The sequence below is a fragment of the Apteryx mantelli genome, chromosome 25 (assembly GCF_036417845.1).
Source record: "Apteryx mantelli isolate bAptMan1 chromosome 25, bAptMan1.hap1, whole genome shotgun sequence".
Lineage (NCBI taxonomy): Eukaryota > Metazoa > Chordata > Aves > Apterygiformes > Apterygidae > Apteryx > Apteryx mantelli.
This window is the reverse complement of record NC_090002.1, coordinates 8,340,648-8,364,507: the sequence shown is the minus strand read 5'-3', so window position 1 is coordinate 8,364,507 and position 23,860 is coordinate 8,340,648. Positions and strand designations below refer to the sequence as shown.

General features: G+C 68.3%; 1 protein-coding gene across 1 annotated transcript in view; it reads left to right on the top strand.

The window, feature by feature from the left end:
* The first annotated feature begins 1,119 nt into the window (after positions 1–1,119).
* Positions 1,120–23,860, top strand: part of PLEKHA6 (pleckstrin homology domain containing A6) — a 35,756-nt gene continuing 13,015 nt past the window's right edge. The window contains exons 1-10 of the mRNA XM_067310621.1: positions 1,120–1,194; positions 16,750–16,830; positions 17,022–17,136; positions 17,218–17,322; positions 17,415–17,487; positions 17,893–17,993; positions 21,052–21,227; positions 21,482–21,970; positions 22,399–22,909; positions 23,466–23,552. Of these exons, the coding sequence (XP_067166722.1) occupies positions 17,035–17,136; positions 17,218–17,322; positions 17,415–17,487; positions 17,893–17,993; positions 21,052–21,227; positions 21,482–21,970; positions 22,399–22,909; positions 23,466–23,552 (1,644 nt within the window). The 5' untranslated portion in view covers positions 1,120–1,194; positions 16,750–16,830; positions 17,022–17,034. The remainder of the gene's footprint in view (positions 1,195–16,749; positions 16,831–17,021; positions 17,137–17,217; positions 17,323–17,414; positions 17,488–17,892; positions 17,994–21,051; positions 21,228–21,481; positions 21,971–22,398; positions 22,910–23,465; positions 23,553–23,860) is intronic.

The following is a 23,860-nucleotide window of genomic DNA, read 5'->3' as shown; positions in this document are numbered from 1 at the left end:
GGCGGGAGGAGCCGAGCAGCCAGGTGTTCGGGGCGATCCCCGGAGCGCGCCGTGCCGCGCCGCGCACCACCTGCCCGTAAACAGGCTGTTGTTGTTTGCGCGCCGCGCTCGGAGCCCGGGGCTGCCTTGTGCAACCGGGGCGGGGAGCTGGCTCCAAGCACCGTGGCTCTTGTTGCATCCGACACGGAGCCTCCTGGGCCTGATCCAGCACTGGGAGCGCAGGGAAAGCCTGGGCGGCTCGGCTGCAGGGCCGCCTTCACCTGCAGCCCCCGACACGAGCTGCCCGTTCTCAGCGCGGGGGCGTCGTGGCACGGCCCATCTCCTTCCCCTCCCTCCCGTGCGGAGCAAACAGCCGTGTGCGATGGTATGCGGCCGCCCCGGTTCGAGGTTGCAGGTGAGCCCGGGGAATTGGGAAAAACAGGGGAGGTTTGCTGGCAGCGAGGCCGGTTTCCGAAGCGGGAGCAGGCGGAGCGAGCTGCGCCCTGCCCGCTGCTCCCGGGAAGCGCCCCGAGACAGCTTCGCCGCGCTGCCCGTCCCCGCCGGCACGAGGAAGCCCCGCGCGGCGCAGCCGGCTGACCAGGGCTCAGCCCCCCGGGCGCGTGCCACTGGCCTCACCGCCGGGCGCGGGGGTCCAGGGGGCGGCTGCGAGCGTGGGCCCCCCGTCGCCTGATGCAGCGCGGTGCCACCCCCCCCTCCGACCCAATGCTCCTTTGTGCACTTAAAAAACCGTGCGGTTTGCTTTTCCTGCACTGCTGTTTTCAGCAAGCGGTGCCGGCCCTGGCGCCGTGGGTCCCTGCCGCTGTCCCGCGGGGCCTCCTGCAGGGCCCGCGCTGGCCGCAGAGCAAAAATGCATCGCTTTGCTCAAAAAAGCACGGCACGAGCCGGCGTCCGCCGGGGCCCTGGGGGTGGCTCGGCCGCGGCGGGCGCGCGCCGGGGCCGGGCGCGGGCGGGAGTGGCGTGAGAGCCGGCGCGCGCGGGGGTGTGCGTGAGCGCCTGCTTATATACGCCGGAGCCAACCTGCAGTTTCAGATTTCAGCCCTCGCTTATCAGCCGTCCCGGCGTCTGGACGCAGCCGGGCTCGGAGGCGGCGGCGGCTGCTTCCCCGCCGCTCCCCTCCCACCCGGAGCCTCCCGGCCTCGGCAGCCTGTCCTGCCACCCGCTCCGAGGGGTCCCACCGTGGCGCCTGCGGAGCAGGTAGGTCCGGCTGAGCCGGGGGCCGGCGGCCCCCCCGTCCTCGCAGCCTGGCATGGGGCCGGCGGGAGGGAGGGAAGAGCTTCCTGCCCGAAACGCGCCCCGGGCTGCCGTGCTGGGGCTGGGGATGCTGAAGGGGGGGCTCGGAGCAGCCTCCGGCAGGCGCAGCCCCGGCACACGGGCCCCCGCGGCCAGGCTGCTCGAGCAGAGCACTTGCAAACTCAGCCCCGGCCGCCACGGCCGCGGAGACGCCTGCCAGCCTCCGCCCTGCGCCTCCGCCTGCCCCTTCCGCTGCCCGTGCACCGTGCACAGGGTGGGCAGCCCGTCCTGCCGGCGCGGTGCTCGGCCGCGCTCTGCCAGGGGTTAATCTCCTCGCGGGGAGCTGCGGGGAAGGTGGGGCAGCGCCGATAAGGCTGGCACCGCTGCAAGCGGCGGCAGAGGCGTCTGCGAGAGCCGCGGGCGCAGGCACCCGCGCGTGTCGGCGCAGCACCGCTGCCGGCGGGTGGGCTCCCGTCCCGCGTGGGGGGGGCTGCGGGCAGGCGAGGGGTCGTACTCTCGTCCTGCACCACGGGCTGAAGCCTGGAGCGGTTCTGCTCTCCCTGCTCGCTGGCTGCGGGCTCCTTGAAAAGCTCCTTGTAATCGCCTCTCCTCGCGGGAGGGAGGTCCAGCGGCGTCACCTGCTTTGTTCCGTTTGCAGGGATGTTTTAAGAAATGCTTTTTTAAAGCAACCCCCCTGCTGCGCCTCCCCCCGCTGTAACGGAGATGCTCCGGCCGCTGCCTGCTTCGTGCACCAGGCTGGGTGCGCGGGCGCAGATCTGCGCGCTCGCAGGGTGACCCCAGCGCCTGGCCCCGTCTCGCGGGGCTGCTCCGCTCCTCCCGTCCCGGAGCCTGGAAAAGCCCCTTCCTCCCCCAGTCCCTCCAGCCGAGCCGCGGCTTTCCGGCAGACCAGAGCTGGGAGGGAAGGTGCCACCAGCACCTTGCACGTGCCGAGGATGCTCCTCCTGGCTGCGGCTACCCGCTGGCTCCGGCGGCAGCGCGGGCTGGGGGAAGCGACGCTTTGCAAGCAGGGAGGCTGCACCTTTATAAAAGTGCGCGGCTGGCTCTTTTCCCCCTTAACTGGTTTCAAAAGGATTTAAGGTTTGTGATCTTGCTCCTCCCTCCGTACCCGTGCTTCCCAGTGACTTTCAGACCTCTTGGCTAGCGTCAGCCAAATTTGGCTGAGGGACGGTGGTCTCCACGTATTACATTCCTACAAGTTTTCTGAGGGACGGATGGTCAGGCAGGAGCCGTGTCGTTAGGCAGCAGCAAAGCAGCACGGAGCAGGAGTGTCGAACGCCCCTCCGGTGATTTGCTTTGGCTTTTACTTGTCTACGAGACAGTGGAGAATCCACTGCTGATTGGCCTCCCTAAGGAAGCAGGCGCCATCGCCCGCCGTCCCGGAGCAGCCGGCGCCGCGTGCCCGGGAGCGCGGCGTGGGCCGTGCCGCAGCAGCTCCCGGGCTGCTTTGGGTGCCTGGTGGAGGGAGCTCCCGCCTCGCTGCCGCGCTCGGCCACTCTTCCCACGCCCATCGGCCCCATCTCTGCCCTCTGGAGACTCTGCATGAGCCTCTGGTTCTTCCCAGCGCCGTCTCCCGGGAAGCCCGGAGCGAGTCAGCTCCTTATAGAGGGCAATAACCATGCTTGCTCATCTCGGCGTGGTGCAGGACCAGGATGAAGATGAGGAATGATGCAATTCCCAAGCCCCCAGTGCCTGCGAGCTTCCTCCGAGGGGTGCCGTAGGGGCTGGCGCGGGGCTCATCTGGGCTCAGCAGCCGGCGACGGAGCAGCCGAGGGCTGGGACCGGGCCCGGCTCCAGTGCGGCGAGGAGGCGATCCCGTCCCGCCTGCTTCCCACCCGGGGCACAGCTCCGGGCGCCGCGGTCCCCAACCAGGCTGTCGCCTCCCAAGGGTGCTGTGCGTCCCGGGGGGGCCATGTGCATGGGGAGAGGGCTGCTGCACCGGCCTGCCACCGGCGCCCGAATTGGTGCATCTCCCGCTGCGGCGGAGGGAGGGCTGGAACTGCATTTATTTACTTGATGTTGGGGAGAAGGGGAAACTGGCAACGGGCTTGCTTGCAACTGGGATTTCTGAGAATTGGAAACCTGGCTTGTTTTCAGCTTGGAACAGTCCTGATTTCCAATTGGAAACATCCCACGATGAATAAACTTCGTTCAGGGGAAGATCTCGTTCCGCAGAGCTGATGCTGTGCTGCAAAACTCAGCCTCAGGTTTCTGCGCCGTCGCGGGGTCAGGCTGCAGGGGGTGACGAGGAAAGGGCTGTTTGGCGGCATGGAAACACGGTTCCTCCGCTGCCCGTCCCGTCCTCGCCCAGGTTTTGCACCTGCCTGGGAACCGGGAGGGTCTGGTGGGGAGGGATGCAAAGCGCTCGCATCCCCCTTGCTTTCCCCCCGGCAAAGTCCCTGCTTTTCCCGCTCTGGCTGGCCCTCGGGAGCCGGCTGCTGTCAGCTGGGGGTGCAGATGAGGATGCAGTTGGGAGGCTGGGAACGTGCCAGTGATTCACCGGGAAGCCGTGCCCGGCTGCCCCAGCCACGGCCCTGCAACACCAGGGTGTGGTGGGCTGGAGATGGCAATAAAATCCAGGCTGATCCACCCGGCCTCCCCGTTGGAGGGCGGCTCGGTGGTGCCGGGGCAGGGAGCAACCTGCTGAGCTGGACGCTGCCTTAATGGCTGGTCTGAGCCCCAGGCATTTAATGGCCAGTGGAGAAGGCTAATGGCTCAGTCGGGTAACGAGCCCGGCGTTACTCTCTCAGGCTGCTCCCGTAGCCGCGCTCAGTGCAGCCTGCATCCGCCCCGACCTGCCTGGCCACGGCTGCTCTTGCCGGCGGCGCTTGGAGCCCAGCACGAGCCCCGCAGAGAGGGAAGTGCCGCTTCCTCCGCCAAGGGACGGGGAAACTGAGGCAAGGCCGCTTGCGGCGGGTCGCGTCGAGGAGGCCGGGGCGACAGCAGAGACAAGCTGGGCAAACACAGCCGCTGCCCGGCCTGCGCCTGGGATCCGGCGGGAGCTCGTGCCTGTTTGGTTTGGGTTGAAATCTGTTTGTTTAAAAACGAGCCTCCGTGTTCGGGGGACCTTTGGTTCCTGCTCTGTTTGTACACGGAGGCCCGTGGGACTTGCGTGAGCCCGGGCCGTGCTTGGGCTGCAAGCGCTCGGGGCGGCCGCAAGGACGAGCTGCGGCCGGCGCCGATCTGCGGGTGCCGCGCGCTGCCCGTGCTGCCGGCAGCTGTTCCCCGGCGCCGGGCAGCGCTTTCGGCCGAGGGCTGGGGGTACCGGAGCGCCTGGGGCAGCGCCGGGGGCGCCGGGTGCTCGCGCTGTCCTTGGGGCGGCTCGGTGCAGCACGCTTGCACAACCCGCTTGCCGCACTCTTGCATCACGGCTCAGTTACAAGCTGTTCCGAGCCTGGTGGAGGCACGGGATGGGATCTGAAAACAGAGAGTTTCCCTATATACCGCCGTCGTGCCCATGCAAACGTAAAGGAAAGCGCATCAGGGTGGCAAGCAGGGCGAGGAGCTCACACCGCTGGGAAGGGCGGCAGGCGGCACGCACCGATGACCGGCGCCGGCTTCGCCGCAGCACGGCGGGGAGCGAGGACCCGAGCTGGGGGCGCCGCTGCGGCCGGGGCGCCGGGCTCTGTGCAGGCAGCCGAGCGCCTCGCTGGCCTCCGCCCCGCGCCGCCGCGGCGGGCAGGTGTGGGGCGCCCCGCAGCGCCCCGGCGGAGGGGCCGGGAACGCCAGGAATGCACCGAATGTGTCGGGACTTGACTGCGGGAGGTCTGGGTGCCGAGAGGCTGGTGACTCACGCGGAGGGCTGGCAGCAGCCCGCGAGCTGCAGGAGAGGCAGAGCTGCGGCACCCAAAGCCGTCCCTCGCCCAGACCCACGCGGACGCGGCAAAGCCCGGGCGAGGACGGCGGGCAGCGCGGGGTTAGCAGGCAGGGTGCTGCGGTGTTGCCCCCAGCACCCCAGGGCGCTATGGTGTCGGCTTTAAGTATTTTCCATCTATACGAGCGCGCACGTTTGCTAATGCACTTAAGTGCTTTTCGCCTAGCAGAGAGCAGCTAGTGGGAGATCTGATGGGGAGCGGCAGAGACTTAGCAATTTAGGCAAAAAATAATCGGGCGCCTCCATGCCGTGTCCGAGCAGCGCCAGGCTTCGTCTCACCCCGTTGCCCACCGTGGGAAGGGGGCTATGGGCTTTGCAAGCAGAGAGCCTGCTCGTGCCATCGCTGCGTTCCCAAGTCGGCCAGGCCGCTCTTGGAGCTGTTATCCCTGCCGGAGCTTGGGAAGACGCCTGGTCCCAGGCCCCTTGCAAGCCCTTTCCTTGGCGCCTCGTCCCGCTGCGTCCCTCCTGCAGGACGAGGCTGCAGCACGTTTGGGGACAGAAGCGACGGGATGGGAGAAATCCCGTCGCCTGGGGTCTGCCGCCCCGGGAACGGCGAAGCCGAGGGCCGTGTCCCTGTGCGAAGGGGCCGCGGGCGGCGCGGCGGGAGGGAGGGAGCCCGGCCCCGCTGCGCCGAGACCGTCTCTGCGTCTGCGTGTGTTTACAGTTCGCTCCCGCCTGTGTTTTTTTAGCCGTTTGATGGTCTTATATCTTGATTAAAACCATCCGCGCAGCAGCCCGGCGCTCTCCAGCCGCCTTGCGCGGGGTGGTGCCGTGCAGATGTTTGTCCGAGGCTATTTCTGAGCGCTCGCTGTCCGGGCGCCCGGGGCTGCGGCCGCGTGGCCGGGGGCGTTGCTGGGGAGGGCCAAATTCCCTGGCCGTCGGCGTCCGCAAGCCCGAGGGATTAGCCCTGCCGCTAAAACCCCGCCGGGCCCTTATTGCCAAGACGATGGCGTTTGTTAGCGGGGTGCAAAGCCCCCAGCAGCGGCGGCGGCAGGGTGCAGGAGGCCGGCGCAGGGAGCGCTTCCCGGTGCAGCGGTGCAGGCGCGGGAGCCGGGACCCCCATGCACAGGCCGAGCGGGAGCCGAGTGCTGCGCTTGGGCCATAAACGCGCTCGGATAGAGTTACACCCGTTAATATTCCTTGGAACCGCCGCAGGCGGAGCACTCAGGGGACCGGTGATCTAATAGGTCTCATCCGGCCCTGGCTCCTGCGAGCGACGGGGGCGCGGAGGTCCCACGGGAGGAGTGTCCCGCTCCAGAGCGCATGGCAAGGGCTCGGCTCCCCGGCACGTCCGCTGCCTCCTTCGCACTGGAGCTGCTGCGCTGCAGAGGCAGGATAGGGCCCGGGGAGACGCGCGGGGCCGTCGAGGGGGCGGCTGGGGTTGTGCAAGACGCCGCTCGGCCACCCCCGAAGCCAGCTCCGCCGCTCCCGAGGGAAGGGGACCGGGGCAGGGCGCTGCTCAACGCGGCTGTGCAAGCCGGGAGCCCCCCAAAAACCCCATCCAGGCCGTGCACAGGGCTCTGGCAAACCCGGTCTTAGAGCCTGCCGGGGCCAATCCGCGCGGCAGCAGAGCCGGGGCTCGGCTGCGGAGGTGGCAGCGGTGGCGTTCGAGCCCGATGCCGGAGCCAGCGGCGCTGAGCGCTTCCCGCAGCCATCAAAGGGGCTGGCGAGCCGGGGTGGACACCTTGGATGCCTTCCCGCGCCGGAGCCGAGGGGGTTAAGCCCTGCCGGCAGCCGCGGTGGCGGTTAATGATTGATAGCACCACGGGCTCCGGAGGAAATCGTCCAGCGCGGCTGCGGGGAAGCCGGCGGCTCGGCGAGCGGCGCGGAGCCAGGGCACCCGTGGCGGCACCGGTGAGCGGGGTCTCGTCGTCCGCCGCGGCGGGGGGACGCGGGAGCTGCCGTAAATCTGGCCGGCAGTGGCAGTGGCAGGGCAGGGAAGGCGCCGGCGGGCGGGATGCTGCCGGGTTTATTGGCTGCGGTGTTTCAAGCAGGTGCCGAGGCCTCGTCTCGCGGGGATTTCCCCAGCGCGGCTCCCTTAATCCGCCGCTCCCAGCCTGTCCTGGCTGCAGAGGGGCTTCTGGTCCAGGTCGTGTTGCCATCTTGCACAGGCGGTTGCTTAGGACAGGTATTTCTGCGCACTGGGAATGGCTTGTTAAAGAGCTTAGGGGGAGGTTTAAATCCTCCAGGTCTGGATCTGGCTTGCAGCGCTCAGCATCCGGTACCGGGTCACCTTTGGCAGAGGTGTCGCAGCTGCTCCGGCAGCGCCGGAGGCTGCACGGTGCTTCGGCCCCTTCGGGGACGGACACGGCGGCTGCGTTTCGGCCTGGCGCCGGGTCCCAGCAGCCGTGGGGCTGAGCCGGGGCTGGGGGCTCTGTGTCCGCGGTGGCCCCGGTGCCCAGCGCGTGTTTGCATCGGTCCGCGCCACTGATCTCTCCCCCGCCGCTCCCCTGGGTGGCCGGGGCCGCTCCCGGGGCGGCTGGCAGGGATGCTCGGCCGGAGGCGCCGCAGGAACGCAGCCCCGGCTGCACTGTCCCGTGCCACGGCGTGCACCGTGCCTCGCGCCCCGGCCCTGCGGCCAGACGGCAGAGCAGCCGGCAAGGAGCCGCGCCAGGCCTGCGCTCCAGGGATGCCCTTTGCCTCTCTCCCCTTTGGAGCCCCTCCGGATGCGGAGCTGGAGCTGCGATGGAGCTGGGGTTGCCAGGGAGATAAAACATCAACACCCAGTGCTTTTTTCCCAGCTCGGCTCCTTTTCCATCCGTCTGGGAGCCGGGAGGGGGCCGGCTCATCCCTGCCGCTGGGCGATGTACGTCTGCCAGGAGCCACTTTGTTCTCTGGAAATCCCCTGGCTTCCCAGATGCTCCCGGCCGGTTCGTGCGGGCAGGCAGAGGGGGCTTCTCCGTCCTCCCAGCTCCGGCCTCCCTGCCCTGGGCACGGCAGGGCCGCGGGGGAGCCCGGCCGAGGGATGCAACGACCCCGCCAGCGGCCGCCTGGCCACCGTCGCTCCTCCTGCAAACCCGGGCGCCCTGGGAAGCGGCGCCGGGGCGGCCCGGCGGGTGCGCGGGGGCTCTGCCCTCCTCCCGGGGGCTTTGCAGCCGGCCGCGCGATCCGGCTCAGGCTTTGCGGCCTCCCTCCGCGCAGGGCTCCCGGAGGCGCTCGGAGGCTTTCATGGGAGCGGGAGCGTGCAGGAGCCGCAGGTAAAGCCCGGCCTGGACGTCTCTGCGTGTGTCGGCGCGCGGCGCCTCTCCCCGAAACCTTTCCAAGCCGCGCGTCGCCCCGGAGCTGGGCCGGCTCCCGCCGACGGAGGCCGATCGCCCCGGGCAGCTCTCGGTAGAGCCGGGCGCCGCTCGCCGCCTAGGTGCGAGCGGTGGATGGTTAACCCGGGCGCTCCCTGTGCGGCACCGCGGCGGCAGCTGACGTGTGCACCTTGTCACCGGCGCGCGCTGGCCGCGTCCGTGCCGGTGCCCAGCTCGGAGCGGGAGGAGCCGGGCTTGTTTCCATCAGCGCGGAGCGCCGCTCTCCCTCCCGGCCCCCGTTCCCGCAGCGGCCCGATGAATGCAGCGCCGGAAATGCTTGCTCAGCTGGACGGCGGGGTTCGGATTAGGATATGGATTAGGTTACGGAGGAGGAACGGCTGCCGGTCCCCGCTGCGCTCGGAGACGTGCGTGCCGGGGCGGGAGCCGGCCAGCTGGCAGCGCGGCAGCCCTGGGCTGGAGGGAAACCTCCGCGGGCGGCTTCGCACCGAAGCCTGGTTTTTGAGTGCCCGCAAGGCACTTTCCTCCCAGCGGCTGATCTCGTCGCAAATCTGGCGGGCGCCGGGGTTTTCCCGGCCTGCCGGTCGGCTCTGACGAGCCCGTCGCGGTGCACGGCAAACCCCGCCGCGCTCGCAGCCTTGGCTCGGCTGTGAGTGGGAGCCGCGAGCCTGGAGGGCCAGCACGGGGCCGGGAGAGCTGCTCCGAGCTTTCCTTCCCATGCTCGCCTGTGTCCCTGTTCTCCCCCCAGTCCTTTCCCCTTTCCCCGTGCTCTCCCTCTCCTCACTGAGCCCCTGGGCGAGCCAGGCCGGCACATCGCTTTTAAGGCGAGGGGATTTCAGAATCGCTGAGAGCAGCAATTCCCAAACTTCTCTGCTGTTAGCATTGCTCCTGGCCTGCAAATCCCCGCTCTTCCCTTTGTTCAACTGAATTCCTGTCCGCTTGCGCTGCCTCTCCTCCCACGGGGTTGTGACCTGGGCTTTTGGCTGGGAAACTCGGGCTGGGGTTGGCACGGGAAGCCCAGCTCGGTCCTGCCAAGGGAGCAGAGTGCACAAGTCCTTTTTTTTTCCAACTTGGATTGGCCGAGGGGGGGTGGAAATAGCCGCAGCGGCGAAGCAAGCCGGCTCCTCTCTCGGCAGCTCGTATTAGGAGCCGGAGCTGCGTGACGGTGCGGTGCTGCTCGCGGTGCCTGGCCTCGCTCCCCGCGCACGGCGGCCGTCCTCTCCGCTCGCCCCGCTCCCAGCGCGACGCCCCGGCGAGGGGCACGGGGACGAGCCGCCGGCGCTGCCGCAGGCTGGCGACTGCCTGCAGCGTGGCCAGGAGCGCCGCAGCTGCGCATGTGTGCAAAGGGTCCCGTTTATTATTGTTCGGGGGAAAATAAATCTTCCCGAAGCGTCACATCTGCCGCCCGGCTCCGCACCGCTTCCCTCGCAGACAAAGCCTCTCCTTTGTGCTCCCGGCCGCGGCACCGGAGCGCAGATGAGGCGCGGAGGAGAAATGCTTCCTTTCTCCTTCGCCCCCTGCACGGCGAGAGCAGCACCTGCACGGTCATCGCCTTGGCCGCTCGCACCCTCTCGCTGGGTGGTGGATTTTCTCCACCATCCCGTGCAGGTGCCAGGCGGCGATGCCAGCTCCAGGCACGGCGGGTTTGCTCCGACGCCTGCCCTTCCCGCAGGGCTGAGCCTGCTGCGGTTAGCTGCTTCCCGGGAGAGACCGGCTTCCAGGCGCCCCAGCCCAGCCTCCACGGGCGGCGGAGGATGAGGAGGGGGAGAGGTGAAGAATGGGCTAGAAAAACAGAGGAAGGAGGCCAAAACGCTGGGCGGGTTTGGCCGGTTGGCGCCCGAGCCGCTCGCTCCAGAGCCGCCTGGATGCTCACCCCCGAGCCGGCCTAGCAGCGTATGCAACATCTCCCGGCGGATGCTTTTATTTATCGCTTTGGAGAGGGGCTGCGGGCAGCCACGCGAGGACAGCCGAGGTCCCGCGGGATGCCAAGGGCCACGGTGGCATCCGCAGCACCACCGCGCCACCGGGGGAGGAATGGCTCCGGAGGGAGAGCGGGGCGGAGAGGAGCGCTGCCAGCGCCGAAACGCGGGATGGGGCGTGGGCGGACAGGGTGGCTCGTTCCCTGCGGAGCGAAGCTGCCGCCGGAGCCCCGCGCCACATCTTGGGGCGGTGGCGGCGGCGGCCTGGATTTTGCCCCAGTTGGCTTGGCGAGGTGGGTGGGCAGGTTCCCCCTCCCTGTGTCCCCCCGCTCCGGATCTAGCGCTCGGCAGGCTCCCCGCGCCTGCGGAGGGGAGGGCCCAGCCCGGCTGCGTCTCTCCACCTCCCCCTTCCCGGCTGGCAGATAGGAGCCCAGACGCCTCGGGGATGGCCGTAGCATGGTTCCCATTTGCAGGTGCTGGAGGCTCTAAGCTGCATCCAGCCCCAGCTTGGCCGTGCCGGCTCCCGGGAAGGCGGATGCGGGCAGCACCAGCACCGTGCTGGGGGCGAGCGGGGCTGTGGGTGAGCGCCGGGCCGCGGCTGGGCCCCGCTCGCGGAGGAGAGGGAAGGGCTGCAAACAAACGCGGGGGAAAACCCGCGGCCGTGGGAGGCGGAGGCCGGCGCGCAACACCCGCCCGCGGGGAATCGCCTCCTCCTGTCGCCGTTTCACCTGCTCCTTCCCAGCTGGGGCTGCGTTAACTCTTTCGCTCTCTCAGCTGCGGCTGAGAGCGGCTATAACGTATTTAGCCGTGACCTTGGCTGGCAGGAGCAGGGCAGCAGGAGCAGGCAGGGCTCCTCTGGGCATCGCAGCGCTGCAGGGGGGACCGAGGCGCGCGGCCGACCCCGCAGCAGGGCAGCGTGGGGTCTGCGCGGTGCCGGGCTCCTTGGTCACGCTCCCGTGATCCCAGGTGCACGCAGAGCCCTTGGGGAGGTGGCGCTCCGCAGCGGAGAGGGGGTTTCCTTCCTGCTCTCAACAAGCTTCGATTTTGGGGGATTGGGGAAGGAAAGCAGCAGCAAGGGCAAGTTTTGCTCTGGAGTTGCGTTTGCTCCCTACCTTGACAAAAAACAAGGGGGTGTTTAGAGGGTTTTTCTTGGATGTTTACCCCAAGGGGAAGCACCGGCTCTTCCCACCCGTGGTTCTCCTGGGAGGTCCGGGAGACCCCCCCCCCGTCCTGGGGGCTGGTGTTTAGCCCCGCAGCGTGTCCGCTCGATCCGCCGCGGGGGAGGCTGTGTCCAGGCCACCCCGAGCGTGTGACGGCTGGGAAGCAGCCCAGCTGGCGGATGGACAAAACATCCCCTGAGCCTGGGTCTGGCTGGTGGCTTTCGAGCCGAGCGGGGCGATGGGGCAGGAGGTGAAACCCCTGCGCAGGGGGAGATCCGGTGCTTGCTGGGCTCCGGCGTAGTGCATTCCCGGCTGTCCTGCCCCACACAGACCTCATCTCCTGTGCCATACTGGCTGGATCCCAGCCTCTCCCCAATGGAGGCTGGAGAGGTGTGGGTAAGCATGGGGTGACACGGGGCATGCTTTGTGGGGGGGGGGGGGGGGGGACACCTTGCCAGAGACTGGTTTAATTGCTCCGCTTGGAAATAGCGAGGGTGAAGCAAAACACAGGCTGTTCCCGCCTGTCTTTTCCTGCTATCCCGGTTCGGGGCCTCTTGCTGCCCGCCGTGGCCCCAGGAGCTGCTGCCTGCCGCATCGGGGCAGGCTGGAAGCCCCGGTGCAAGGCTGCTGCGGGTGGAGGCAAGGAGGATGTTGTGGTTCCTACCTGCTCCGGCCGGCATGCCCGGAGCCGCGGTTCCTGGACCCGCCGCATGGTCCCGCAGGGCTGCCGGCTGGCAGAAGGGAGTGGGAAAGCCGCAGCTTCGGTGCGCGGCTCCGCTGCCGTGGCCGGGGAGCCTGGCTGCATGGGGAGCGCTCGCTTTTGCGGGTGGTGGAGGGCTGGCCTGCGGTTGGGGGGACCTTGACCGCCGCTGTTGCAGAGGGTGACGGTGATCGAGGGCGGTGGGGGATGCGGGGATGGCAGGAGGCCGGCTCTGCCCTCAGGGTGCCGTGGCGGGCAGGTCCCTCCTTGCCCGCGCGCATCCCAGCCCTTGGAAGCGAGGAGGCACCAGCGGTGCCTCTCGGCTCCGCCATGCTCCGGAGAGCAGGTTCGTCCAAGGGTGCCCCGGAGGGGTGGATTTAGCCCGTTTTGGAGCTGTAATCCAGCTGGCACGTCCTCTGCTTGCTGGCTGACGTGGTGCCCGTCTCCAGCTGCTCCCCGGCACCTAGCAGGAACAGCCTGTGCCGCCGCAAGGGAGCATCCCGGCCCGCTCCCGGCCAGGTGCCGGGGACCCGGCTGGCTCCAGGCTGCGCCCTTGGAGAAGGCTGTAACTTCAGGGGCTGCTGGGCTTCGGGAGGGACGGATGGGTGAGGCAGCAGCACTGGCATGGGAGACATGTCCCCAGGTGGTCCCGGCGCGGGGCCGGGCCGCTGTCCCGGGGCGTGCGCGGAGCAGGGACGCGGCGTGATACAAGCCAGCCGGCTTCGTGAGCTCCACTTCCTTCTTTGGAGGTTTCCTTGAAATGTCAGCGCTGCCTCCCCTCCCCTCCTGTGGATTATCACAACAGCCCCGATGGGTGTGAGCTCACTCCTCGAAGTGGAGGGCCCGTCCCGCAGCGGCTCACCCCGAATCCCGCTTCCAGGGCTTCCCCCCCCCCCCCGAGCCTGGCGGGGTGCAACGGGCTTTTTGGCTAGCAGGACCCGGCTGGGGGTGCGCAAAGCCCTGCTGCTAGCAGCCCCGCAGGGCCCCGTCTCCCTGCGGATGGTCCGTGCCTGCCCTGGCTCACGCGGTGCCGGTCCTGCTCCCTCCTTGCACCCCCGCGCCAGCGGCAAAGGGATGCAAAGTCCCTGGGGGAGCAGGGGCAGCTTGGGGGCAGATGCAGGGGGGCGGGATGAGTCCGGCAAATCCTGCGCGGTGGCAGCAAAGGGGCTGCCTCCCCCTCCAGCCGCTGCCTGCGTCTCTCCCTTCCCGCGGCCCTTCCCGGTCAGGCAGCCCCCCGGGCTCCCGCCGCCGCACCGGGGCCGGCGGAGGTGGCGTGCGCGCGGCGCTGCCCGTCACCTCTCCTCTCCTTGGGGAAGGGAGCCGGCGAGGCGTTTTGTCATCGCCGCCCCGCTCGGCGAGCCGGCTGGCTGCGGCGCGGGGCTGCGAGCGCTGCACCGGGCTGCGCGGGAGCCGCTGCCTGCAGCGAGCGGAGCAGCATTCCCGCCGGGAAGGGGAGGCGAGAGGGGGTCGCAGCAGGCGAGCCGATGCCACCGGCACCGAGCCCGGGGGTCGGGGACGCCGTGGAGAGGACAGCGAGCCCCGCCGCCCGCCCCCGGCCTCCCGCTGCCCGCGCGGCATCGCTGCTCCCATGGCGCGTTCCCGGGCGCCGTAGCGAGGCGGCGGCAGGCGCGGGACCCACCTCGTCCGCCGCGGCGGTGGCAGCCGGTGCTGGGCTCGGGGGGACGCTGGCACCATGCTGAAGTTTCGGGCGGACCGCCGGGTGAGGTAGGACCCCCGGGGCGGGGGGGGGGTTGGTGGGGGGCAGGGGCCGGGGCCGCCCCGCGGTGGCGGCGGGGGCAGCCGGGAGGGGGGCCGCGGGGAGGCGGTGGCGGCAGCGGCCGGGGGCACTTCAGCCCGGGCAGTGTCTGCTGCATTGCAGTGCTTCGGCAGGAGATGTTAACTCGGGAGTTTGCGGAGCGGGGTCAGCCCAGGCAGCCGCTCCAAGGCGGCGATTTAAGGAGGTTCCCGGGCAGTTCCCGAGCTCTCGCCGGCCCCGGGGGCGGTGGGCGAGGGCAGCGTGGGCAGGGGAGCAGGAGGCGCCTGGGTCGGTGCCAGCGGAGCTGCGGGTGCTACAAAGGAGGGGACCCAGCCTGGCGGTGCCTCGGCCAGGCGGGAGGAGACCCCGGCCGGGATATAAAGAGAAACTTGCCGGGCAGGGACAGGGCTTGCAGGGAATGTCCCTGGCTGTGGTTCGGCAGTGCCGGGAGCTCAGTGCGGCCCCCGGTTTCCAGGGCTTGCGGCACTGCTCCGCCAGCGTTTGCACCGTCCTTGTCTCCTGGCGTCGCCTGTAACCGGCCCCTGTCACCGTCACGCTGTCGCCCCTCCAATGTCACCGGCTGCAGGGCAAATGGTCTGGAAGCAGTGGACCCCCCCGCTCCCCGCAGCCCGAGCAGGGTGCATGGGGCGAGGAGCCGGGCTCCGGGCAGCTAACTCGCCCCGGACTCCTTCGCTAGGGTGCAGGCAGGCCGGCGCTGGCGGGGCCGTGGAGCAGGCTCTGCCCCTCGCTCCGGGGGCGCGGGCACGTTGCAAAGGTTTTCGAGCTGACCTACAGTGAGGGGAGGGCGGCACGGAGGGGGACGGATCGGTGGCCGGGCGAGGACGGGACCCGCGAGGGGGAGCGCCTCTCAGCAGGGCTTTTTTTGGCAGAAAGCACTCGGTATCTTCCGAGGCTGGCTGGAGCCCAGGTTCGGGGTGAAGTGCGTGTGTACGGGATGGTCTTGGCAGCTGTGTTTTCTTGCTCAAACTTTCCCTGTTTTGCTGACGCTCGGCGCTTCTGCAGCATGCTGGCTGTCTGCGTGTTGGCTTCGCGGGTGGCCGAGGGGCACCGGCGTCCCGTGCACGGTGCCAGCCCGGCCCGGCAGCCGTGGGAAGGAGGGCGCGCTGGGGGAGGAGGTCACGGAGATGTCCGTGCTCCCGTCGGGGCAATGCAAGCTAGGAGTGCCGGAGCCCCGACCGTGGGCCTCGCCGCGGGCTTGCTCCTTCCTCGGGCTTCTGCTTCGTCAGAGCAAGGAGAGCTCAAGGTTTTTGACGCGAGCGGTGCCTCTAACCTGCCGATGCTCCGCAAGCGGGTGGCTGTGGGCCAGGCTCAAATCCTGCCGTGAAGTCCTGCATGCTCCTCGGCATGCCGCCGCTGGCACGTGTCCTGCACGGGCTGCTTGCGCCCAGGGCCGATGCCGCTGCCCTTTGGCCTTTCCAGCGGGCAAAACCTCAACGTTGAGGGCTTCTCTCCTCCAGCCCCGCTGGAAGTGGTTTCTGGATGTGTTTCCCTGCCCCAGCCGGCTGACGCCGGGCCGAGTGAGGCTCTCGCATGGAGGGCCGGCTTGGGAATACCAGCTCCGCGGGATGGGGCAGGGACAAGCAAGGCAGGGCTCGCAAAGCCTGACTCGTCCCAGCGCCGCACCGGAAAGCCCTGCAGCGCCAGCCCTTCCCGAGCAGCTGCCTTGTACCGGCGCCTCGGCGTGGTTAAAACAGCACTAGCTCTGGGGCCGAGTGGGGCCTGATCCAGGGCTCTGCCAGGAGAGCGGGAGCTGGTGTCCGTGTCTCCTGGGCTGGTCCATGGGGGCGGTGGGAAGCGCAGCTCAGCTTGGCTGAGCGTGCCTTGTGAGCCCAGTTTTGCTCGACTGACTCCTCTAAAATCAGCGATGTCTCGTCGGGTGGCACCAGAGCCCCGTGGCATGTCTGGCAGAAGGAACGAGGTCTCGGCAATCGGAGACCTCGTTTCAGCTCTCCACAGGGCAAGTGTTTTGGGGGAAATGCAGATGAAATTTTCTGTGCAGATTATGCAGCGTGTGGATTAGCGGCAGGCGATAGGTGAGGTTGCCGTCTGTAAGCGCCGCAAATCTGCGGGTGGCACCGATGTGCTTTTGGGAGCCCCCCTCCACGCTCTGCTGCCCGGGGAGCCCGGTAAATCCTGCTTGCATTGCTGGGACTGCCCTGCCGCGTCCGTGGGCCTGCGATGGCCTGCGGCCACTCTGGAGAGGTGCTCTGGGCGGGAGCCGCTTTGCACCGTGGCCGTGGTCCCTGTCTGTCTGCTTCCCCCGGCCAAGGCAGTAGCTCTGCTCTGCTCCGTGGTGCTTGGATGCCTTCTGGTGGGCTTGGGACCAGGCAGGCAGTCCCCAAAGCTCGTGCAAACTGCAGATTTGCAAAAACCAAGCCCTGGCGCTGGAGCATGAAGTGCAAGGAGCACCTTCAGTGGGTGACGTTTTAGGGAAAGCTTTTGGAGGCAAGCTGCTGGGTTTGGGGTTCAGGCACCCGAAACACGGCACTTCACCGAGTTAAAGTTGCGAGTTCACCAGCTGAGCCCCGAGAAACCAGCCCATGCGCGTGCCGCCGGCGCCCTTGCCAAAGGCGAAGGGAGTTTGGGTAGGTGACGGAGACGCAAGCAGACGCTTTATCCAGGTCGGCAGCAGGCGGTGCGGAGGCGAGCGCCGTGGCTGGCAGCGCCTCGCGGAGCTGCGGGGACGCGGCCGCCCGCTTCCCCTGCGCTGTCGGACCCCAGCGCCCCGCGGGTGCCGGGCAGGGGCCGAGGGCGATGAATCCCTCTGCCGTCCCCGCTGCGTCGCTAACTCCGCCAAACCCCCTCCATGTCTTCCAGCCACAATGAGAGGCGGAACACGTTCCTGCACCCAGTGACGGGACAGATCCCGGAGGAAAACTCAAGATTCGACTTGCAAAAGTAGGTTGGCTTCAGGCTCCCTCGGTTTTGGGACCAGGGAGCGGGTTACAACGGGGGATTGAGGTGGGCTGGGGGGGTCCGGAACGGGTCTGGTGCAGTGGGGAGCCGGTGATCCGGGGCAGGTTTCCGGGCAGATGGAGAAAGGCGGCTCCGCTGACAGCTGCTTTTTCCTCCTGCCCCCTGTGCCGCAGACCTACCTTGGACATGTCCAGCAAAGCAGGCGGGAAGCGGCCGGCGACCGTCCCCAGCGAGTCGTCCAACCACGCCATGGTGTCGGAGGCGCCGCCGGAGCGCCCCGGAGGCCGGGTGGGTGGCCGGAGCCGCGCGGTGGGGTGGCGGGGTGGCGGGGGATCCCGGGGACTGAGCGGCTCCTCTACCCCTCCGCAGGCCTCGCGCCCCTCCCGCAAGGGCATCGCCTTCGGGAAGCGCTCCAACTCGATGAAGAGGAACCCCAACGCGGCGGTCGCCAAGAGCGGCTGGCTCTACAAGCAGGTACGCGGCGCTGTGTCCCCTGTCCCCTGCCCAGCTGTCCCGGGGGGGCTCCCCGGTCCCGGCGGAGCGTCTCACTGCCGCCTCTCTCGCAGGCCAGCTCGGGGGTGAAGCAGTGGAACAAGCGCTGGTTCGTGCTGGTGGATCGCTGCCTCTTCTACTACAAAGGTGGGTGGCCCTGGGGTGCAGCCTGGCTCCCGGGACCCCGCTGCCCGGCAGGGACCGGGGACGGCGCCTGCGCCCTAACCCGGGTCGTTAGCAGGCGACGAGCAGATTTTGCCAGCGCTGGGCGGAGGTGACACCCTCCGGGGGCAGCAGTGACCGTGCGGCACCGAGGTGTCCCCTGTTTGCAGGCGTTTGCTGCGCTGGGGACCCGCGGGGCTCCTCCCTGCGCCGGCTCGGCTGTGCGGAGCGGGGGCACGAGTGCTTGAGCAGGCGGGAGCGCACGTGCCGGGGGCACCCGCGGGAAGCGGCGATGGCACCGCATCTCTGCCGGGGTTGGGGGGGGTGGCCGGGGCCGCCAGCCCCTCCTGGCGCCTAACCGCCCCCTTTCCCCCCGGCTCGGCCCGCCAGACGAGAAGGAGGAGAGCATCCTGGGCAGCATCCCCCTGCTCAGCTTCCGGGTGGCGGCCGTGCAGCCCTCGGACAACATCAGCAGGAAGCACACGTTCAAGGTCAGTGCGTGGCAGAGCCTGCGCCGGGCACGGCCCGGGTGCCGGGGGGGCGGCGCGGGGCAGCGGCAGCGCTAGCAGGGTCCCCGCTGTCCCCTCTCCTCGCTCCCCTGGTGATGTGGACAGAGAGGGACGAGCGCGTTGATGCCCGCCGGGACGCCCCACGCGCTGTGCCCGGTGCCTTCTCCTCCTGGGGAAACTGAGGCACCGGCGGGGGCACACAGCAGGGGGACGTGATCAGAGCCGGGCGACGGGACGGGAAGCCGCAGCGCGCTCCCTGCCTGCGGTGCTCCCGGCCCCCTCCCTGCCCCGCTTCCCCCGCCAGCGCCGAGGGCTGCCAGCGCGCTCCTCGGCCAGGCGCGAGAGGGCCCTCGGCTCCCTGCTTTGGTTTTTTAAGCTCGCTTTGGCTGGCGGGCGAAGGCGAGGGAAGCGCGGTTGCAGCGGCTCAGCGCGGGGCTGGTTTCTGCTTGTCGGCCTTGGCTGCCGTGGGCGTAGGAGAGCAGAGCCGCGGAGGCAGCAGGAGGCCGTTTGCAGCGGGGCCCTCGACACCTCCCCCGGGAACAGGCCTCTCTCTCCCCCCCATCCAGCGATGCTGAGGTTCCTGCGGCGCTCGTAGGCGTCACGGCGCACCTTTGCGGATGGGATTGCACACGCTGGCCGCGGTCTCGCCTCCGCAGGCGTTGGCGCGTGCTGGCCCACGCGCCGATGCACGGTGTGCCTCGCACTCGAATGCGCTTATGCAGAAACCCCGCACGCGTCCTGCTGCTCGTGATCACGGCGGCAGCTACGCGAACCCGGCCCCACGCCTCTCCGTGCGCCCGCGGATGTTTGTGCACGTGGACCCAAACCAAATAAATAGTAACAGGGAGTAATCCTGCCTCAGCCGCCTGGTCCTGCACTGGTGTGCACACCCGCGCGGTGCTGACTCATGGGCGGGCACCTGTCGGCTTTAAACCTGTGTTTAAGCCGCAGTCAGCAGCGCCGAGGAGGTGCCCACGTGCTGCCCCGATTCCTCCTGCCGACGCTGCGCGCCCAGGACTGCATCCGGGGCGAGGTGTCTGTTTGCCTGCGGCTGCTGCGGGCGGTAGCAAAGCAACGACCCGAAAGTGTTGAAACGTCTCTCTTAGGATGTGATATTGGTGGGAAAAGAGCCTTGTCAAGCCGGTTTTTGCAAACTGATTTTGCTCCATTAAGTGCCTGAGCTGTGGATGTTTTCACATGCACGTGAGGGCGTTGGTGGATGGTTTTGTTCAGAAATGAAGATCATCTCAGACCTGCTGTCAGAAAAGGCTCTGTCCATCCCTCGGCTCCAGCTGAATCTGTCTTGCTTCCAAACAAGGCTTAAATCCTACAAGCAGTGCCGGCGCTGGCCCCGCACGGCATGGCCGGGCAGACAGCCCCTCCTGGGGATGGCAGGAGAGATGACACCTCTGTTGCACCCCATCCTCTGACTAAGCTGTGCTGCTTCATCTGCACCCAAATTGCCCCAAAACAGGCACCGTTACAGCTCTTCAATTCTGATCCACCTTCAGGGTTTCACAGTAATGTGAAAAAGGGTAGAGAGGGTCCTAAAAGAGAGAGGTGAGGTCCTGCCACGCTCCACGCATCTCCCCGGCATGGCCTGCCGGGTGGTTTGACCTGTTCTCTGTCTTTCCTCCTTTCTGCCCGGGCGAGGATCCCCCTCGGACAGGAGGTGTCCCTGCGTGCCCGTCCGCCACGCCAGCACCCAGCCACCAGATAGGTAGTATGCTCTCGCGTTGGAGTGCATGCCGAAGGGCGCGGGAGGCGCAGGTTTCCCGGCATGCTTCGCCCACCCCGCGCTCACTAATCGAGGGGACGAATCCCTGTGGGTTGTTTTTTGGCGCTGCGGAGTGCTCAGAGCTGCATGGAGCTTGCAGCGCCCGGGGTTTGAAGGAGCCAGGCAGGAGGAGTCCCCTGGGGCGCCAGCGCGGCTGCCAGATCTCCAGGGAAGGGGAAATGGAAACCCAGCAGAGTTTTAATCAGAACCTCAGATTTTGTTTTCATTTAAAGAAATTAAACCCTGAAAACGTTTCAGGAAAAAAAATCTTTTTTCTTTTCCTTCCTCCTTGCTGCATCCCCTCCCTTCGCAAAGAGGGGGAAGGTGGAAGCTTCAGAAAGACCACAAATAACCAGTTGTGCTTTCCCACCACTAGCACGGGGTGGAGAGTGGGCACCGACATCCTGGGCCAAAAGGGAACCTTCTTCCCTCAAATGTTGTCTGGGTCAAGAAGCCACCTTCCCCCTAGCCCTGCATGAACGATAACGCTCCGGCCAGCGCTCCTGCTCTCCCAGGGAGCAGTGAACCCCTTCGTCTGCCTCCGAGCACCCCAAGGGGACCCCACTAACTGGGGCGCTTGTCCTTCTCAATGCACCCCCGGAACTGGGTCCTGGCCCCAGACCAGGGCTCTGGTGGAGCGGGGGAAAGCTGGTCCCGAGCATCTCTGGTAGCGAGTGCATGGGGGGCCCGTCCGTGTCCCTGCGCGCGTGCCGGGCGGGCAGAGCTGCCTCCGGCTCCCCGGGGCCGTGGCTAAGGGACCTGAGGCGAAGCCGGTGCCCCGCAGCGAGACCTGGCCCTTCTGCGACCATCCGAGGCAGCTTTGGAAATAGCAGGTGCATCGGGAGATGCCCCAGAAACCAGAAGGGCCAGAGATGTTTCTCGTCAGGACCAGCTCGCAAAAGCGGGTTTAAAGCGATGCTCCAGCGCCTTTCGGCGACCGCCTGTCGCTGGTGCGAGGCCGGAGGTGCAACCAGTTCTGCTGGTGACAAGTTGCTCTTTAAAGATGATAAGCACAAGTCTCCAGCTGCGTCCTCAGCTACCCCCGGGGCTAGCCGGGGAGAGGCAAAGGGGCTCGGAGTGCAAAGCCTTCCTCCCGCGCCGCACTGCCGAGGGGCACGTGCAGGGCAAGGACTGCTCGGGGAGGAGAGGACCTGGGCCAGCTTCTCCTGCGGCTCCAGGAGACCCCGAGCCGACGCAGCCGGGTGGAAACCGACCTCTCACTGGCCTGTCTGTCTCTCTCCCCGCTTCTCTGCCTCCCTGCAGGTGACTGTGTGCTGGGCGGAGGAGGCGCCGGCGCGTAACAAGCAGTCCCTGTCTCCCCAGGCCGAGCACGCCGGCATCCGCACCTACTTCTTCAGCGCCGAGAACACCGAGGAGCAGGAGTCCTGGATCCAAGCCATGGGCGAAGCTGCCCGGGTGCAGATCCCACCGGCCCAGAGGTCAGCGCGGGCTGTCGCCCCGCACCATTGCACGGGGCGCAGGGGAGCCCCTCGGCCCTGGTCTCCCGCAGATGGGGTGCAGGGGCCGTGCGTTGCGGCTGGGGAGCCCCTTGGGCACGCGGGGGCCCCTGGAGAGCGTGGGAGCCGGGGGAGCGTTACCCCGCCGGGATGGAGGGAGGGGTGGGATGTTACCCGGCCGTCCCCGGGGTGGTGCAAAGGGAGGTAATGCCCTCTCGTGTCTCCGTGCCTGCCAGACATGAGAAGACGGACTCCGAAAACATCCCCCCCAGCAAGCACCACCACCACCACCGCAACGCCGTGCACCGGGAGCACCCCAAAGCCGAGCCCGACGCCAAGACCCGGGGGGAGGGCGACGGCCGGGGCTCGGAAAAGATCGAGAGGAAACCGGAGAGGATGGAGAGCAAGAAGGAGCCCTTGGCCAAAGCCAACGGCATCGCGGGGCAGGAGATGCCCTCAGAGCCCGGCAGCCCGTACCCCGAGGCGCCCCGGGTGCCGGGCGGCGTGGAGCGGCCGACGCAGCCCAACGGCTGGCCCTACTCGTCACCCAGCCGCCCCGGCAGCACCGCGTACCCCCAGCCGGACGGGGAGAGCGTGGCGCACCGCCGGGGCTTCGCGCCGCGCACCAACCCCGAGAAGATCGCCCAGCGGAAGAGCTCGATGACGCAGCTGCAGCAGTGGGTGAACCTGCGCCGGGGGAACGTGCCGCCCGAGGAGCTGCGGAGGTGAGCGACGGGGGGGGCAACGGAGCACCTCCGGCTCTTCTCCAGCACTGCCCTTCAGGCGATGCTCCGGGAACATCCCCTCCCTCCTGTGTTATCCCTTCCCAGGGTCAGAAAACCTCCTTTCCAGGCTGTCCCCGCGTGCTGGCTGTGAGCTGGGCATGGGACACCCCCGGAAAGGCTAAGCGGGGGGGGATTTTGGAGGGGAGACTCAGGAGGAGGGATGAAGCCCACTGCTTTGCAGCAGTGCTAGCCAGCTTTGCAGCCACGTGAGCCAGCTTTCCGGACGCTGATGTCGGTCGCGGAGTTGCCGGCTGCAAGGGCCTGGAGATGCCATGCTTTCCATCTGGGAAACCCAGCCGGGGGCATCTCCTGGGGGCCGGGCACCGCCTCGCCGCCCACCCGGCTCTCACAGCTCTCTTCCCTCCCAGCCCCACCAGGTTCTTCCCCGTGTCTCGCCGGGTGCCCGACTACTATTCCCCCTACTCGCCCCAGTACCCCGAGGACTACCAGTACTACCCGCCGGGGGTGCGCCCCGACAGCATCTGCTCCATGCCCGCCTACGAGCGCGTGAGCCCGCCCTGGGCGCTGGACGACAAGCGCCACTCCTTCCGCAACGGGGGCCCCTACCAGCTCCGCGAGTGGAAGGAGCACCCGGGCTTCGGCCGGCAGGACGTCCCCGTCTGGCTGCCCGGCCCCGGCCGGCAACCAGCCTACTACGACGAGGTGGACGCCGCCTCGGGCTCCCTGAGACGGATGTCGCTGCAGCCCCGCTCCCGCTCCGTGCCCCGCTCGCCCAGCCAGGGCTCCTACGGCCGCTCCCGCGTCTACTCCCCGGTCCGCTCGCCCAGCGCCCGCTTTGAGAGGATGCCGCCCCGGGGAGAGGAGATTTATGCCGACCCGGCTACCTTCATGATGAGGCGATCAGTCAGTTCTCCTAAGGTAAATGCCTTTTGCTGCTCGGGACCTGGGGGGTTGGAGGGAACCATCCCGGGGGAGTTAAGGAGCAGGGATGCTGCAGCGGAGCCAGCCACCTCCACGGCATGTGCTGTGCCCAGTCTCAAAATGCCACCAAGACCTTTGGTGGCATCAGATCCTGACCCCAGTCCTCCCTTGCGGTCTGGTGCCCAGGTCATGGTTCTGCCCTCACAGCTGCTCCTGCGCAGATGAGCTCCCATGCAGGCATGTGGCGGAGAGCCAGGGAGGGAGGGATGAGCTCTGCCCCCACGCCAGCCCCCTCCCGGGCAGGGAGCACTGGTTCCCTGACTTAGCTGCTGCACCCCAAAGCTGGGGCCTGACCCTGCTGTGGGGCTGGGGGTCTGCGAGCCCGAGAGCAATCATGCCGGAGCCATTGCCCTGCCGTGGCAGCGGTGCGATGCTCCGAGCGCATGCTCCCGTCTCTGCTTTCCCGCCGGACGAGGCCCTTGCATGCGCTTTCTGGCCGCTTGCACCCCTCTCATGTCTCTGGGGTTTGGCGGGGGGTCTCCTCTCTTCTCAGTACGACTATCTGGGCGACAGACGGCCTGTCCCTGCGGGAATGTACCCGTTCCACTACCCGGCGTCGCCCACGGTCCACGACAAGATGGTATGTATGCTCCTGGGGCCGCCGTAGTGCCGTCCCCAGGCGGATGCTGCCTGGTGCAGGGCACAAGGCAGCTGGGACAAGCTTGTGGCACACAGCCCGGGCAGTGTGGCATGTCTGGAGCGTGCGCTGGCATCGGGGATGATCTGCCTGCGCCGCCCTGTCGTCCCCAGCCCATCCGGGAGGGGGGCCAGGACAGAGGTTCAGGGGGTCCTCGCTTAGGCGGCCGAGGAAGAAGCTGCTGTGGTCCAATAGCAGCTTTATGGGTTGGAGAGAGGCTGGTCTGGGGCGGCTCGGTGCCCCGCGCACCC